This window comes from Aotus nancymaae, unplaced genomic scaffold (assembly GCF_030222135.1).
Source record: "Aotus nancymaae isolate 86718 unplaced genomic scaffold, 86718_ANA_hifiasm-v0.15.2.pri h1tg000020l, whole genome shotgun sequence".
Classification (NCBI taxonomy): Eukaryota; Metazoa; Chordata; class Mammalia; order Primates; family Aotidae; genus Aotus; species Aotus nancymaae.
This window is the reverse complement of record NW_026988432.1, coordinates 8008711-8024124: the sequence shown is the minus strand read 5'-3', so window position 1 is coordinate 8024124 and position 15414 is coordinate 8008711. Positions and strand designations below refer to the sequence as shown.

Below are 15414 nucleotides of genomic sequence, written 5' to 3'. Positions count from 1 at the left end.
TGGGTTACAAAGTGAGATCCTGTAATTTTTAAAAACGAAAACAAAAATTCTTAGTTTCAATATTTTCCCATTTAAAGTTTGTAAAAAAGATGTGTGGTGCCCTCCTAGTACACAGTTGTAACTTAGAGTATGTTTACACGTTTTAAACGTTATGGCATCCTTTAAGAGTCTATAAATAATCAGTTGAAAATATACATAGAAATTGCTAGCACTATAAAACTCATTACCAGAGTTATGTCAGATTTTCTTGAATTATGGTTTAAATGTAAATAGACATTTCCTTACTCATGAGTGATCTTAGATTTCTATTGCATATTTGAATATATGCTTATTCACTGGCTCTCAACTTTTTTCTCTCCCATGCTAACTATATGTAGCCAACACATTTTAAAGGAAAGATTTGTTGTTAAGTCGAAACAATCAAAAGTACTTATTATCTGCACTAACAGAAAAGAGTATTTCAATTCACCCACCCAAGGTCTCAATGCTTTTATTCAGCATGGAATCCTTCAATGTAAGCCATTTTGTCTCAATCTATCTTTTGGGCTTTTTTATTTTTCCAACTCATGCAGCAAAGTACGTTATATGTATATTTTAAAGACAGCAGAAATCATGTTAATAAAAGCATCTAATTGGTAGATACTTTGAGAAGTTTGACCTGAATTAGAATTTGCATAAAACAAATTACAATTACATCTGAGGCATGGTTGCTCACACCTGTAATCCTAGCCCTTTAGGAGGTCAAGGTGGGTGGATCACTTGATGTTAGGAGTTCGATACAAACCTGGCAAACATGGTAAAACTCCTACCCTACTAAAAATACAAAACTTAGCCGGGCATGGTGGCACATGTTTATAATCCCAGCTACTCGGGAGGCTGAGGCAAGATAATCACTTGAACCCAGGAGGCTGAGGTGGCAGTGAGCTGAGATCGAGCCACTGCATTATACCTTAGGTGGAAGAGTGAGACTCAGAATAAAATAAAATAATGTCTGAAAATAAAACGAGATTGGCCAGGGGTTAACAACTGTGGATGATACCTACATGGGCTATATTCTACTATTCTTTCTACATTATGTCTGAAATTTCTCATAATTAAAAATTTTAAATATTTTTATTATGCTTTAAGTTCTGGAATACATGTGCAGAATGGGCAAGTTTGTTACATAGGTATACACGTGCCATGGTGGTTTGCTGTCCCCGACAAACCGTCATCTGCATTAGGTATTTTTCCTAATGCTATCTCTCCCCTAGGCCCCCACGCCCTGACAGGCCCCGGTGTGTGATGTTCCCCTCCCAGTGTCCATATGTTCTCATTGTTCAACTCCCACTTATGAGTAAGAACATGTGGTATTTGGTTTTCTGTTCCTATGTTAGTTTGCTAAGAATGATGGTTTCCAGGTTCCTATCTCTCCCCTAGGCCCCCACGCCCTGACAGGCCCCGGTGTGTGATGTTCCCCTCCCAGTGTCCATATGTTCTCATTGTTCAACTCCCACTTATGAGTAAGAACATGTGGTATTTGGTTTTCTGTTCCTATGTTAGTTTGCTAAGAATGATGGTTTCCAGGTTCATCCATGTCCCTGTAAAGGACATGAATGCATCCTTCTTTATGACTGCATAGTATTCCATGGTGTACATATGCCACATTTTCTTTATTGAGTCTATCATTGATGGGTATTTGGGTTGGTTCCAAGTCTTTCCTATTGTGAACAGTGCCATAATAAATATACATGTGTATGTGTCTTTATAACAGAATGATTTGTAATCCTATGGCTATATACCCAGTAATGGGATTGCTGGGTCAAATGGTATTTCTATTTCTAGATCCTTGAGGAATTGCCACACTCTCTTCCACAATGGTTGAACTAATTTACACTCCCACCAACAGTGTAAAAGTGTTCCTATTTCTCCAAATCCTCTCCAGCATCTGTTGTTTTCTGACTTTTTAATAATTGCCATTCTGACTGGCATGAGATGGTATCTCATTGTGGTTTTGATTTGCATTTCTCTAGTGATCAGTGATGATGAGCTTTTTTCATATGTTTGTTGGCTGCATAAATGTCTTCTTTTGAGAAGTGTCTGTTCATATACTTCACCCACTTTTTGTTGGGGTTTTTTCTTATAAATTTGTTTCAGTTCTTTATAGATATTGAATATTACCCATTTTAATTGTGAAGTTAGGGTGTCAATTTTAGATCTTTCCCACTTTCTCCTGTGGGCATTTAGTGCTATAAATTTACCACTAAACGCTGCTTTAGCTGTGTTCCAGAGATTCTGGTACATTGTGTCTTTGTTCTCACTGGTTTCAAAGAACTTGTTGATTTCTGCCTTAATTTCATTATTTACTCAGTAGTCATGCAGGAGCAGGATGTTCAGTTTCCATGTAGTTGTGCAGTTTTGAGTGAGTTTCTTAATCCTGATTTGTTTGATTGCACTGTGGTCTGTGAGACTGTTATGATTTCTGCTCTTTTGCATTTGCTGAGGAATGTTTTACTTCCAATTATGTGGTCAATTTTAGAATAAGTGCAATGTGGTGCTGAGAAGAATGTATATTCTGTTGATTTGGGGTGGAGAGTTCTGTAGACGTCTGTTAGGTCTGCTTGGTCCAGAGCTCAGTTAAAGTCCTAAATATCCTTGTTAATTTTCTGTCTCATTGATCTAATATTGACAATGGGGTGTTAAAATCTCCCACTATTATTGTGTGGGAGTCTAAGTCTCTTTGTAGGTCTCTAAGAAGTTGCTTTATGAATCTGAGTGCTCCTGTATTGGGTGCATATATATTTAGAATAGTTCGCTCTTCTTCTTGCATTAATCCCTTTACCATTATGTAATGCCCTTCTTTGTCTCTTTTGATCTTTGTTGGTTTAAAGTCTGTTTTATCAGAGACTAGGACTGCAACCCCTGCTTTTTTTTTTTCTTTCCATTTGCTTGGTAAAACTTTCTCCAACCCTTTATTTTGAGCCTATGTGTGTCTTTGCACGTGAGATAGGTCTCCTGAATACAGCACATCAATGGGTCTTGACTTTCCAATTTGCCAGTCTGTGTCTTTTAATTGAGGTATTTAGTCCATTTACATTTAAGGTTAATATTGTTCTGTGTAAATCCGATCCTGTCATTATGATGCTAGCAGTTTATTTTGCCCATTAGTTGGTGCAGTTTCTTTGTAGTGTCGATGGTCTTTACTATTTGGTATGTTTTTGCAGTGGCTGGCACTGGTTGTTCTTTTCCATATTTAGTGCTTCCTTTAAAAGCTCTTGTAAGGCAAGCCTGGTGGTGACAAAATCTCTCAGCATTTGCTCGTCTGCAGAGGATTTTAATTCTCCTTTGCTTATAAAGCTTAGTTTGGCTGGATATGAAATTCTGAGTTGAAAATTCTTTTCTTTAGAATGTTGAATATTGGCCCCCAATCTCTTCTAGCTTGTCAAGTTTCTGCAGAGAGATCTGCTGTTAGTCTGATGGGCTTCCCTTTGTGGGTAACCGGACCTTTCTCTGTGGCTGCTCTTAACATTTTTTCCTTCATTTCAACCTTGGTGAATCTGATGATTATGTGTCTTGGGGTTGCTCTTCTGGAGGAGTATCTTTGTGGTGTTCTCTGTATTTCTTGAATTTGAATGTTAGCCTGTCTTGTTCGGTTAGGGAAGTTCTCCTAGATAATATCCTGAAGCGTGTTTTCCAACTTGCTTCCGTTCTCCCATCACTTTGAGGTACACCAATCTAACATAGGTTTGGTCTTTTCACATAGTCCCATATTTCTTGGAGGCTTTGTTTGTTCCTTCTCATTCTTTTTTCTCTAATCTTGTCTTTCATGCTTTATTTCAATAAGTTAATCTTCAATCTCTGATATCCTTTTTTCCAATTCATTGATTCAGCTATTGATACTTGTATATGCTTGACAAAGTTCTCATGCTGTGTTTTTCAGCTCTATCAGGTCATTTATATTCTTCTCTAAACTGGTTATTCTAGTTAGCAATTTATCTAGCCTTTCTTCAAAGCTCTTAGCTTCCTTCCATTGGGTTAGAACATGCTGCTTTAGCTTGGAGAAGTTTATTATTACCCACCTTCTGAAGCCTACTTCTGTCAATTCGTCAACCTCATTCTCTGTCCAGTTTTGCTCCCTTGCTGGTGAGGAGTTGTGATCCTGGCGAGGAGTGGTGATCCTTTGGAGAAGAGGCGTTCTGGTTTGGGGAATTTTCAGCCTTTTTGCACTAGTTTTTCCTCATCTTCGTGGATTTATCTACTTTTTGTCTTTGATGTTGGTGACCTTCAGATGGGGTTTTTGTGTGGATGTCCTTTTTGTTGATGTTCATGCTACTCCTTTCTGTTTGTTAATTTTCCTTCTAATAGTCTGGCCCCTCTGCTGCAGGTCTGCTGGAATTGGCTGGAGGTCCACTCCAGACCCTATTTACCTGGATATCACCAGCAGAGGCTGCAGAACAGCAAAGATTGCTGCCTGTTCCTTGCTCTGGAAGCTTCATCCCAGAGGGGCACCCCTACCAGATGCCAGCCAGAGTTCTCCTGTATAAGGTGTCTGTCAACCCCTGCTGGGAGGTATCTCCAAGTCAGGAGGCATGGAAGTCAGGGATCCACTTGAGGAGACAGTCTATCCCTTAGCAGAGCTCAAGCGCTCTGCTGGGAAATCCACAGTTCTCTTCAGAGCCAACAGGCAGGAACATTTAAGTCTGCTGAAGCTGCGCCCACAGCCACCCCTTCCCCCAGGTCAAAAACTTAAAATTTTAAGTGACTATGTTAAAAATAAAATATCTAAATGATCAGGTCCTATTATCTTCCTCTAGATCATCACTGGAGATATCTAACATCTGTGATCTGCGTAATGATTTTTAATTCTAGCTTATAATTGAGAAGCCAAGGACTTTAACGATACTTCCTTTTAATTTGGTAATTTTGTCAGACCTCTGGAATTATACATCATGTATCTGATTTAAAGATTTAATTATCATACTTTATTCACCTATCATAGTTGATCATGCTTAAAGTCTCATTTCACATCTACAAAAAGCAAATACTCATATTCAAATTTTACTGTGCAGAAACAAACTGATCTTTTATTAAAAATATGGCTCCCTTCCAAAAACAAAAACAGCTTTAATTACTAAGAAACTATGAAGCAAATCATTTGGACCAACAATGACTTTGTTTCAAAATCCACTCCCATAAGCCTTACTTTATTCTTTAAAAGAAGAATTTGGCCAGGCTTAGTGGCTCAGTCCCATAATCCCAGCACTCCCGTAATCCTTCAGAAGGCAGAGGTGAGCAGACCATGAGGTCAGGAGTTTAAGACTAGCCTGGCCAACATGGTGAAACCCTGTCTCTACTAAATATTAAAAAATTAGCTGGGCATGGTCGTGGGCACCTGCAATGCCAGCTACTCGAGAGGCTGAGGCAGGAGAATCACTTAAAACTGTAAGGTGGAGGATGCTGTGAGCCAAGATCATGCCACTGCACTCCAGCCTGGGCAAAAGAGTGAAACTCTATCTCAAAAAAAAAAAAAAAAAAAAAATGAATTTATTCATTTTAGTACAATAGGGATACCTGTTTATATAATTAATAAACTAAGCAGAACAACCCAAGATTAAATGTTACCCTGTTATAATTTCTAACAAAAGTGACAGATTTCTTCCTAATATTTTCCTGTCATTTAATATAAAGACATAAAGATTTTCTTCTCAAGATGTTTTATGAAGCATGAAATGAACTCCTTTTTAAACCAAAGATTTGCTAATCAAATTTTTCATAACTGCTAAACATTACATAACAGGGACTGTGCCTTTTGTGTCTCCTATAGCTAATAAACTGTTATTAATTTTTATTACCTCAAAGACAACTGAACATAGAATGGGCTATTGCCTTTTTGCCTACACTTCTTACCTAGAACTAAGCCCTTTTGTTCTCCAATACCATAAACAGTTCATTTTAATTTCTTATCTAAATATGTGATCTAAAGTCTTTGTACAAACTTAAAAACAAAAGCACTTCTGAAAGTTTCTAAACATAAATGAGGCAATACTTCACTTCTTCTTTAGTTACTGCTACAGTAGGTCCTCACCTATTCCTGATTTCAAACAGCTAAAACTCACTTTATAGAGGAGACACACTCTACAAAAAGTTTATAAATAGAGTATTTATAAATCACATTACAAAAAATGCTATAAACTAGGCACTTGTAGGTTGAATTATATTTTTTTTTAATTTTTAAACTTTTAGGTTCAGGGGTACATGTGAATGTTTATTACTAAATAGGTAAACTCATGAGAACAAAGTTACAACACATCAGAAACTCTGGGACACAGATAAGGCAGTTTAAGAGGGAAATTCATAGCATTAAATGCCTGCATCAAAAAGTTAGAAAGATATCAAATTAATGATTTAACATCAAAACTGAAAGATTTAGAGAAGAACAAATCAATCCTAAAGCTAGCAGAAGACAAGAAATTACCAAAATCAGAGCTGAACTGAAGGAAATCAAGACATAAAAAAGCATTCAAAAGGTCACTGGATCCAGGAGTTGTTTTTTTGAAAAACTTAATGAGATAGAAAGGCCACTAGCTAGACTAACTGAATTATATTTCAAATGCACTAGAGGAGCTGACTTCCTAGAAATATTATGATTAACTCTTTAATATACATGCTTTTAAAAATTCATATATTTCTGATCACAGACAGCATAAAATAACTAATTAGTACACTGACAGTTGAGCCTTTCAATATTTATACTCAAAAAATGAAATTTCCTGTAATCCCAGCACTTTGGGAGGCCGAGGTAGGCAAATCATGAGGCCAGCAGTTCGAGACCAGCCTGGCCAACATGGTGAAACCCCATCTCTACTGAAAATACAAAAAAATTAGCTGGGCATAGTGGCAGGAGCTTGTAGTCCCAGCTTCTGGGGAGGCTGAGGCAGGAGGGTCACTTGAACTCGGGAGGTGGAGGTTGCAGCGAGCCCAGATTGCACCACTGAACTCCAGCCTGGCAACAGAGGGAGACTAAGTCTCAATAACACCACCACCAACAAAACAACAACAAAATAAAAATAAATTTATTTTATTAAAGGTACTCCAGTAAATTTCATATTAAATTTGATAGTATACCAAAGAGTATTTATAATCTTTAAATCTGTTTTTAAAAACAAGATGTGCTTTTGGGAAAAAAAATCTAGATAGGACCAGACAAAGTGTGATTTACTACTGAATATATATACATTATTTAAATCATTATGAATGAAAATACAAAAATAAAACACATATTTTTATAATCATTTCCAAAATGTTTTTCAAACTGTACTTAAATTACTATATATAATATATATGTATTATGTAGCATATATGTTAATCGATTCACTAACCACTATGTAAAAACCATGGTGCTAGGTCAATGAAGTAGCCGTGGGATAGTAGAAACAGCCCAAAGATGATACTTACAAGCTCACAGTCTACTACAGCAATGCAGAAAACAAAATAAAAGTCCAAGTACAGTGGCTCATGCCTAAATAGCAGCACTTTGGGAGGCCAAAGTGGGAGGATTGTTTGAGCCCAAGAATTCAAGACAAGCCTGGGCAACATAGTGAGATCCCATCTCTATTAAAAAAAATCAAAAAATCAGCCAGGTGTAGTGGTGCACACCTGTGGTCCCAGCTACTTGGGAGACTGAGGCGGGAAGATCACTTGAACCCAGGAGGGAGACTGTAGTGAGCTGTGATTGTGCCACTGCACTCCAGTATAAGCATCAGAATAAAAGACCCTGTCTCAAAAAAATAAAGTAAAATAAATAAAAATATATTACATAACAGCCATATATATAAATTGTTACAGGTATATAACCTACAGGAAAAGCCAAATAATATTAGCTAAGTATCCAACTTTGGAAGAATAAGAAAAGGCTTACTAACAGAAGGTAAGTAAATAAGTTAGATCTTAAATTTTTTTAGAGATTGCCACCCCTAAAAGAGAGAAAACTACGTGAAAGAAGTCATCTTTTTAAAATGCATTTTTATTTCGGAAAAACAGCCAGATATAACTGAAAATTCAGAGAAATGGGAAAAAACTACAATGGAGATAAAACTCAAAATGCAAAATTGAGTCTTGTGCTCTTTAAAAAAAGAGGTTTGGATTAAAAGATTTATGTTTCTGAAAAATAATCTGGCAGTAAATAGAGACTGTATGATGGCAAGAAGGTACCCACGGCATGAAAAAAAATAGGAGGTTAGAGATACAATTTGATCAGAAAATTTCATGTATAGAATGCCTATCACTGTATTAATTCACTTATCTTTCTAAATCTAACTCTACAGTGCCTTCTACAAGAGTCATTCTTGAGGTCCTAACACAGTTAACAATCAAAACAAGGTTGACAGATTTGTCCAGTAAGAAAACAATGAGTAATTTTTTTATTCTGACAGTTTATTACCTACATAAACAGCAAAAGCGAGAATAGTCAAAGTTGACAGCTCCTGGTGTCCCTTGCACAGGATGACACTGAAACAAAGGGACCAGATGACTATAACACAGATGATAGATCACTCTTGCTGAGAAGCCTGTGCCATGTTGCAGTAAAGCAGTTTTATAACCTGCAGCTATGCCCCAAGGAGAGCAAGGCAGAAAGCCCGGCCCTCATCAAGACCCAGGAACCAGTAAGAAACAGGTTCCTAACTGACTTCCTAATAGTCAGTGAAGTAAATGAGAATCAACCTTGTATAGTCAGCTGCTCATAAGCCTTTCATGTTCTCATGCTCCAGAAGGATCATAGGAAGTACTACCAAGGTTTAGATGAGCTGTGGTTAAGCCTCGTGTATGTGGCCCAAGTGCAGACGTGCAAAACTGTCAGGCCACTGTGGTGAAGCTGTTCTCATAAAACTATGTACAACCATATCACTGTTATATTTATTATATCATGATAAAAATATTTTAACTTAAATGATGATGAAAACATGGCATAATGCCATGCTTAGAGGATTAGAGCTAAAAATGCACATTTGAGAAAGCCTTAAAAAAAAAAATCAATGAAGTCAGACTCTACCTTAAAATGTTAGAAAAAGAGCTGTAAACTAAACCAAAAGTAGAAGGAGATAATACTCCTTCTAGATAATAAGGAGATAATATTGGAAGAAATAAAACAGGAGAAAAATATTAAAGAGAGGGGATCAGCAAAGCCAACGGTTCATTCTATTAGGGAGATCAACCAAGAAAAATTGAGAAAGGAATAATTAATGCCTGGAATGAAAGGAAACTTCACTACAGATTCAGCAGACATTTAAAAAGTAAGATGATTTAATGAATAATTTCATAGTAATAAATTTGAAAACTTAGATAAAAGTTTTAAAATTCTACAAAAACATAACTTTACTAAGGCTGACATAAACAAAAAGAAACTGAATGATTTTAGATCTACTTAAAAAGTCATTTCATAATTTACAATCTTCCCAAAAAGAAAACTGCAAGCCAAGATAGTTTCACCATCAAATTCTACCTAACATTAGAGAACAAAATAACACTAAGACAAATCAGCAATTCCAAAAAAAAGAGAAAAAAAAAGAGTTACATAAAGGAAGAGTTAAAATGGTTGAAAATGTCATATTCTTAGAATCTCCTCATCCCATTAATTCTGCCACTCTCCCATTTTAGTCATAAAAGTGGAATGATTGGGGAGGGATAGCATGGGGAGAAATGCCAGATATAGGTGAAGGGGAGGGAGGCAGCAAATCACACTGCCACGTATGCACCTATGCAACAACCTTGCATGTTTTTCACATGTACCCCAAAACCTAAAATGCAATAAAAAAAAAAAAAAAAAAAAAACTTGACAAACTACGAGAAAAAAGATGCAAAATTCGACAAACTTTTATACAAGAAAACAGGTAGAATAATTCTAAAAACTTGAGAAATCTAAAAAATTGAGAAACCAAATCCATTAATATATGAGAAGAATAATACATCACAACCTAACTGAAATGTTTCCAGAAATGCAAGGTTGTTTAACATTTTTAAATCAATCAATAATGGAATATAAAAATCATATGAGTATCTTAAAAAGATACAGAAAAAAGTAATATATAATTATGAATTAAAAAACAAAGCTCCTAGCAAAACATGACAAAAAACTTCCTCAATTTGATTTTTCTTAACTGACAAAAACAACTATAAACAGCATACTGAAAGATGAAAAATTAAAGGCTTTTGTTTTGATATTGGAAACAAGGATTGCTGGATACATGATCAATGTATAAAAATTGGCTGTATTTACATATTTCAGTAACAGAAGATAATATTTCAAAAAAGATGCTCATTTTCACCAAAAGACAAGAATGTTCATAGCTGTAGCATCCAAAACTGCACAAACTGGAAGAATAAGAAAAACCAAACATCCTTTAACACTGCACAGAGTATGCTGTCTGCAAAATGCTTGGGGTCAGAAGTGTTGTGAATTTTGGAGTTCTCTGGATTTTGAAATATCTGTATCCTATACTTACTGGTTGAGCATCCCTAATCCAAAAATCCAAAATCTGAAATGCTCTAGTGCACATTTTGTTTGAGCATCAAAATTTCTATTTTTTGTGAAAATGAGGGTCTTTATAAAAGTGATCTTCCTTAAATTACCTATTAATAAAAATCACTAAAACATTTCACTATCATGACATATAAATAATGCATAATATTCTACAATGAATACAATAATATATAATGCACTTGTGAACTGGCACAAAGTAAAAGCAATCACTAAGTAGTAAACAGCTACCAATCGGGGAACCATTATTTTTACTTACCTCAAGGAGACCTGACAAGTACTTCACACATATATCGAGAGGCTTTGTGAGAGGAGAATGTGAGCTCCATCCCGGATACGCAGTGAGGTTAGCCATCCCTCGTAAGGTCCGCTCAAGGGATGGCAGGCCATAGAAATGAGGCGCATCCGTCACTTTCAGACACTGGAGCAGTTTCAGAGCCAGCTGTGTTTGAAAAACGTAAAGAAGTTCCAAGCATTTCCTATGGATGCAAAAGAGGGAAAATCAACCACCAAGAAGTATAATGGGTCTAATGGGCTATCTTACTGGCTATAAAAGGTTACTTAAACTCATAGTAATAGAAAAATATGAACTAGACAAAACGGCAGAAAGTTATTATCAAACGGAGACTTTTCAAGGAAAGCATAAAATACCAACTAGAGAATGTCATATAAAACACAAGTAACAATTATATTGGGCCAGGGGCAGTGGCTCACATCTATAATCCCAGCGCTTCAGGAGCCTGAGGTGGGAGGATTGCTTGTGGCCAGCTTCGGAAACACAACACGATAAGACCTCATTTCTACCAAAAAAAAAATAATAATAATTTTTTAAAAATTAGCCAGGTGTGGTGGTGCATGCCTATAGTCCTAGCTACTTAGGAAGCTGAGGCAGGAGGATCTCTTAAGCCCAAGAGCTCGAGGTTACAGTGAGTTAAGATTGTGGCACTGCACTGCAGCCTGGGTGACATAGTGAAACCTCATCTCTTAAAAAAGAAAAAAAGAAGGAGTGAATAAAAAACACAGAATAGGAAGAAAATATTTTCAAATCATGTAAGGGATTAATATCCAGAATATATTAAGACCCCCTACAACTTAACCACAAACAATTCAAAATCAGCAAAGGCATTTCTCTGAAGAAGATACACAAATAGCCATAAGAACATGAAAAGATGCTCAAAATTATTTTTCATGGGGGAAATGCAAATAAAAACCACAATGATACCAGTCTACACTCATTTGGATGGCTATAATAACAAGTGTTGTTGAGAATATGGAGAAACTGAAACACTCATACATTGCTGGTGGGAATGTAAAACGGTATAGTTGCTGTGGAAAACAGCTTGGCATTTCCTAAAAAAGTTAAGCATAGAGTTACCATTACAGTTACCATATGAACCAGCAATTCTACTCCTAGTCATATACTCAAGAGAACTGAAACACATATTCACACAAAAATTTGTATATGAGTGTTTACAGCAACACTACTGACAATAGCCAAAAGGTAGAAACAGCTCAAACGTCCACCAGTGGATGAATGGATAAACAAAACATGGCATATCTATACCTAGAATATTGCTCAGCCATAGAAAGAAGTAGTGCTATTTGCTACAACATGCGAGGACCTTGAAAACATGATGCTAAGTGAACTAGCTAGGCACAAAAGGCCACGTTATTGTTTGATTTCATTTATGTGATATATCCAGAATAGGCAAATCCACAGGCATTGAAAGAAGACTAGTGGTTGCCAGAGCCTAGAGGAATGTATGAATAGGGAGGGGCTTTTTCATAGATACAAGGCTTCTTTTGGAGCTGATGATAACGTTCTGGAATTAGGTAGTAGTGACAGTTGCACAACATTTTGGATATACTAAAAACTATTCAAACGCACACCTTAAAATGGTTAAAATAGTGACTTTCATCTTAATTTTTTTAATTTTTAAAAATAGAATTCATAACTTCAGATATGTATTTGAGAGTCATCCGTGTAAAGACATCATAAAGTTACAGGCGTAGGTATGGCTGCTCAAGTAGATTTGTAGATAATTAAGAGAGGACAAGGAATTAAACCCTAGAGAACAAAACAGTGTGTGTGTGTACACATGTGAGTGCATGTGTGTAGTGAAGGAGATCAAGCATGTACAATCAGGCTATAACAGATTCAACTGAAGCAATCAACAGAATACTTTAACTGATTGTTACTTAAGTATTTGAAAGAAGTATTTCTTAACTTGAAAGCAGTACAAACTTTGAAATTCAAAGAAAAATTAGGTTCTATATTAATGCTCCTAAACCTTCAATGCTACAAATGGTACCTGTCAGTAACTTCCATGAAATTGAGCAGCAAGGTATCAAAAAGAGCAATCAGTTCTTTCTGAAGTTGTTGCCTGACAGCAGTCCGGATATCATCTGTCTCTTCTCGTGCCTGTGACTCTGTCAGAACCAAGAGGTCCAACAGTGGGTTTGCACTCTAAAAAATGAAATTTGTAAAAAATATATTTACTAATGGAACTACATACTGTTTCCTATAAAGGTTTTTGTTGCTAACCACATTCTAGATTAACTATGCGTTATATTACCTAACTAGTAGGTATGGGCCTTTACTGTATTAGTAGAGATGTCCTAAATTCAAAAGATGTTTAATATGTTCTCAACAAAAGAAAAGCATCTTTATGACAGAAAACAGAAAAAGGACAATGAGAAAAACAAAACCACACATAATCATGCCACATAGAAATTGCCACTATTATATATTGGTATATAACACTGCTTTTTGTTTCTGAGAATATAAACAGAATTAAAATTATACATTTTCACAAACCTGCATCAAGTGAAAAAATTCACTACTGTAACCATTTTTCCCTACTTCCTGTTATTAACAATATTTCTGCCAAAACATTAGTTTAATATCTGATTGTTTTTCAACAATAAGGATTTACCACATTAACTCCTGGATAATCAATGATGCATAATTTCACTAAGCTGCAACACACAGTGTACTCAAGTTGGATTTTATCTTACATATGAATTCTGCAACGAAATTCCTAAATCAAAATATTATACTTTTAATATTTTTTGATATATATTGCCAAATTGTCCCTGTAAAAAATGTACCAGTACATACAATTACACAGAATGGGAAAAGACCCAGAGCACCCAAGCCAATGCTATGTGATCATTACTACTATACTCTTTGACAACTTCATAGGCTAGTAAACAAATACTAGTGCTTTCTAAAATTTCTCTTTTCCAAACAAAAAAAATATATAGCTCAAGAAATATAAAAGGATTATTCCTAATAATATTGAGAAAAGAAAATGTTACACTAATCAGAAGCATTAATAGATATATGGGACATTTATTAATCATCTATGATGTTTCAGGCACTGTGCTAAAAAGATAATAAGATTTCATTTAACTTTTTAACTAAACTTGAAGATTTGCATTTTCATTCCTGTTTTACACATAGGAACGTAGATTTATAATGAAGTTAAATAACTGTCTAAGTCATAGACAAAGGCAGAGCAAGAAGTAACTCACTCCAAAGTTAGTTAATATTCCATCCTCAGCACAGTGTCACATCACTAGTGCATATAACAACATACAAAAAGAGATAAAATCAAAATGTAATTACTGTTCTTATAAAATCCTTCACCTAAAGAGAACTCAATTTAAAATTAATTGCAGTCTCTTTAGGGAAAAGAAATGAAAATATGTAATGAAACCTCTAAATTGCTTATAACATATAGAGATACATACAATTATAAATAATATAACTGAGAGCTTTTAGAAACTATTTAGTAGAGACATTTTGCTCTTATTTTACAGTGTTTAACATCTAAACAGTAGTTTTCCTAACTTTTTCTTTTATCTTAAGTAATATATGTCTTTGGATAAATTAAAATTGCCTAAGACATAACTGCAACTTTTATGTTTCATGCATGAACAAAAGAATCAAAATCTATATTTTAGTAAAGTCATAAAAATAAATATATTTTCTATAGTGTTCTGAGTCCTAAATATCCAAAAGCTGACTCACACTCACACGCCTTCTGACTCTCAAAACTACTGACGAAATGAACAAACTGTTTATGCCAAGATGCAAACTCCATCTTGATAAAACATAATTTCATTATCAGAAATTATTAATTCTGATATGCTGATAAAAATTAAGTAGAAGCTACTATTAATACATGAACATACTGATACAGTATGTGCATACATAAAATTAAGATTCTCCCACAGAATCTCATCCTACTAATAACTTGTTTGTGCTTGAAGATTACTGAGATTTTTTTTTCTTTTTGACATACATGGTAACATTGAAATTCATTGAACCTTAGCAACACCAGTTCTAAAATAGAAGGTGAATTATCATTTCTCAAGTACAACAGAGTAGAATAAAATGTCTCTACTGATGCTTACAGATGTCAAGTGCTTAATCATATCTGAAGTTTTTGTCTTTAGACATTAGTATCCAATCCTAATTTTAAACCAACTACTTGGGTCATTATTTTGTCACTGTTGACCTCTAAAAGGCAACAATTTCTATAATGATGGCTCGTTTTCTTTATGCACACACTGTTACCACTCATCATATCCAATTTTACATCCATCAGCAAGCTTTGCAGAAAGGATGTGCAAGGCCCTCAATAAAGTCTGAGTGCACATGAGCCTGTTATGGGAAAGTCAGCCAAGAAAAATACGTATGCTATACAGTTCTGTAGAGCTTCACAAAAGAAGAAAAAAACTAACAGCTTCACATTTACGAATTACGAATTTCCATCAAAAATGCAATCTGAAAAGAAAGATATTCAAAATTAGCATTTCTAGATCATTATATACTAACAAAATATCATATTTTAAAAGATTATAAAAATTTTTAACTATAAAAAATATTTAAA

At 35.1% G+C, this 15414-nt stretch overlaps 1 protein-coding gene across 6 annotated transcripts in view; it reads right to left on the bottom strand.

Annotated features, from left to right (window-relative positions):
- The window catches only part of RTTN (rotatin), a 185981-nt gene that overhangs the window by 93145 nt on the left and 77422 nt on the right, over positions 1-15414 (bottom strand). For all 6 annotated transcript variants that reach the window (XR_010343605.1, XR_010343606.1, XM_064379025.1 and 3 more), the window contains 2 exons: positions 12826-12980; positions 10773-10992 (listed from right to left, as the gene is read on the bottom strand). Coding sequence is in view for 4 of the 6 variants with exons in the window: in XM_064379025.1 (XP_064235095.1) it covers positions 10773-10992; positions 12826-12980 (375 nt within the window). In the remaining 2 variants the exon portion in view is untranslated. The remainder of the gene's footprint in view (positions 1-10772; positions 10993-12825; positions 12981-15414) is intronic.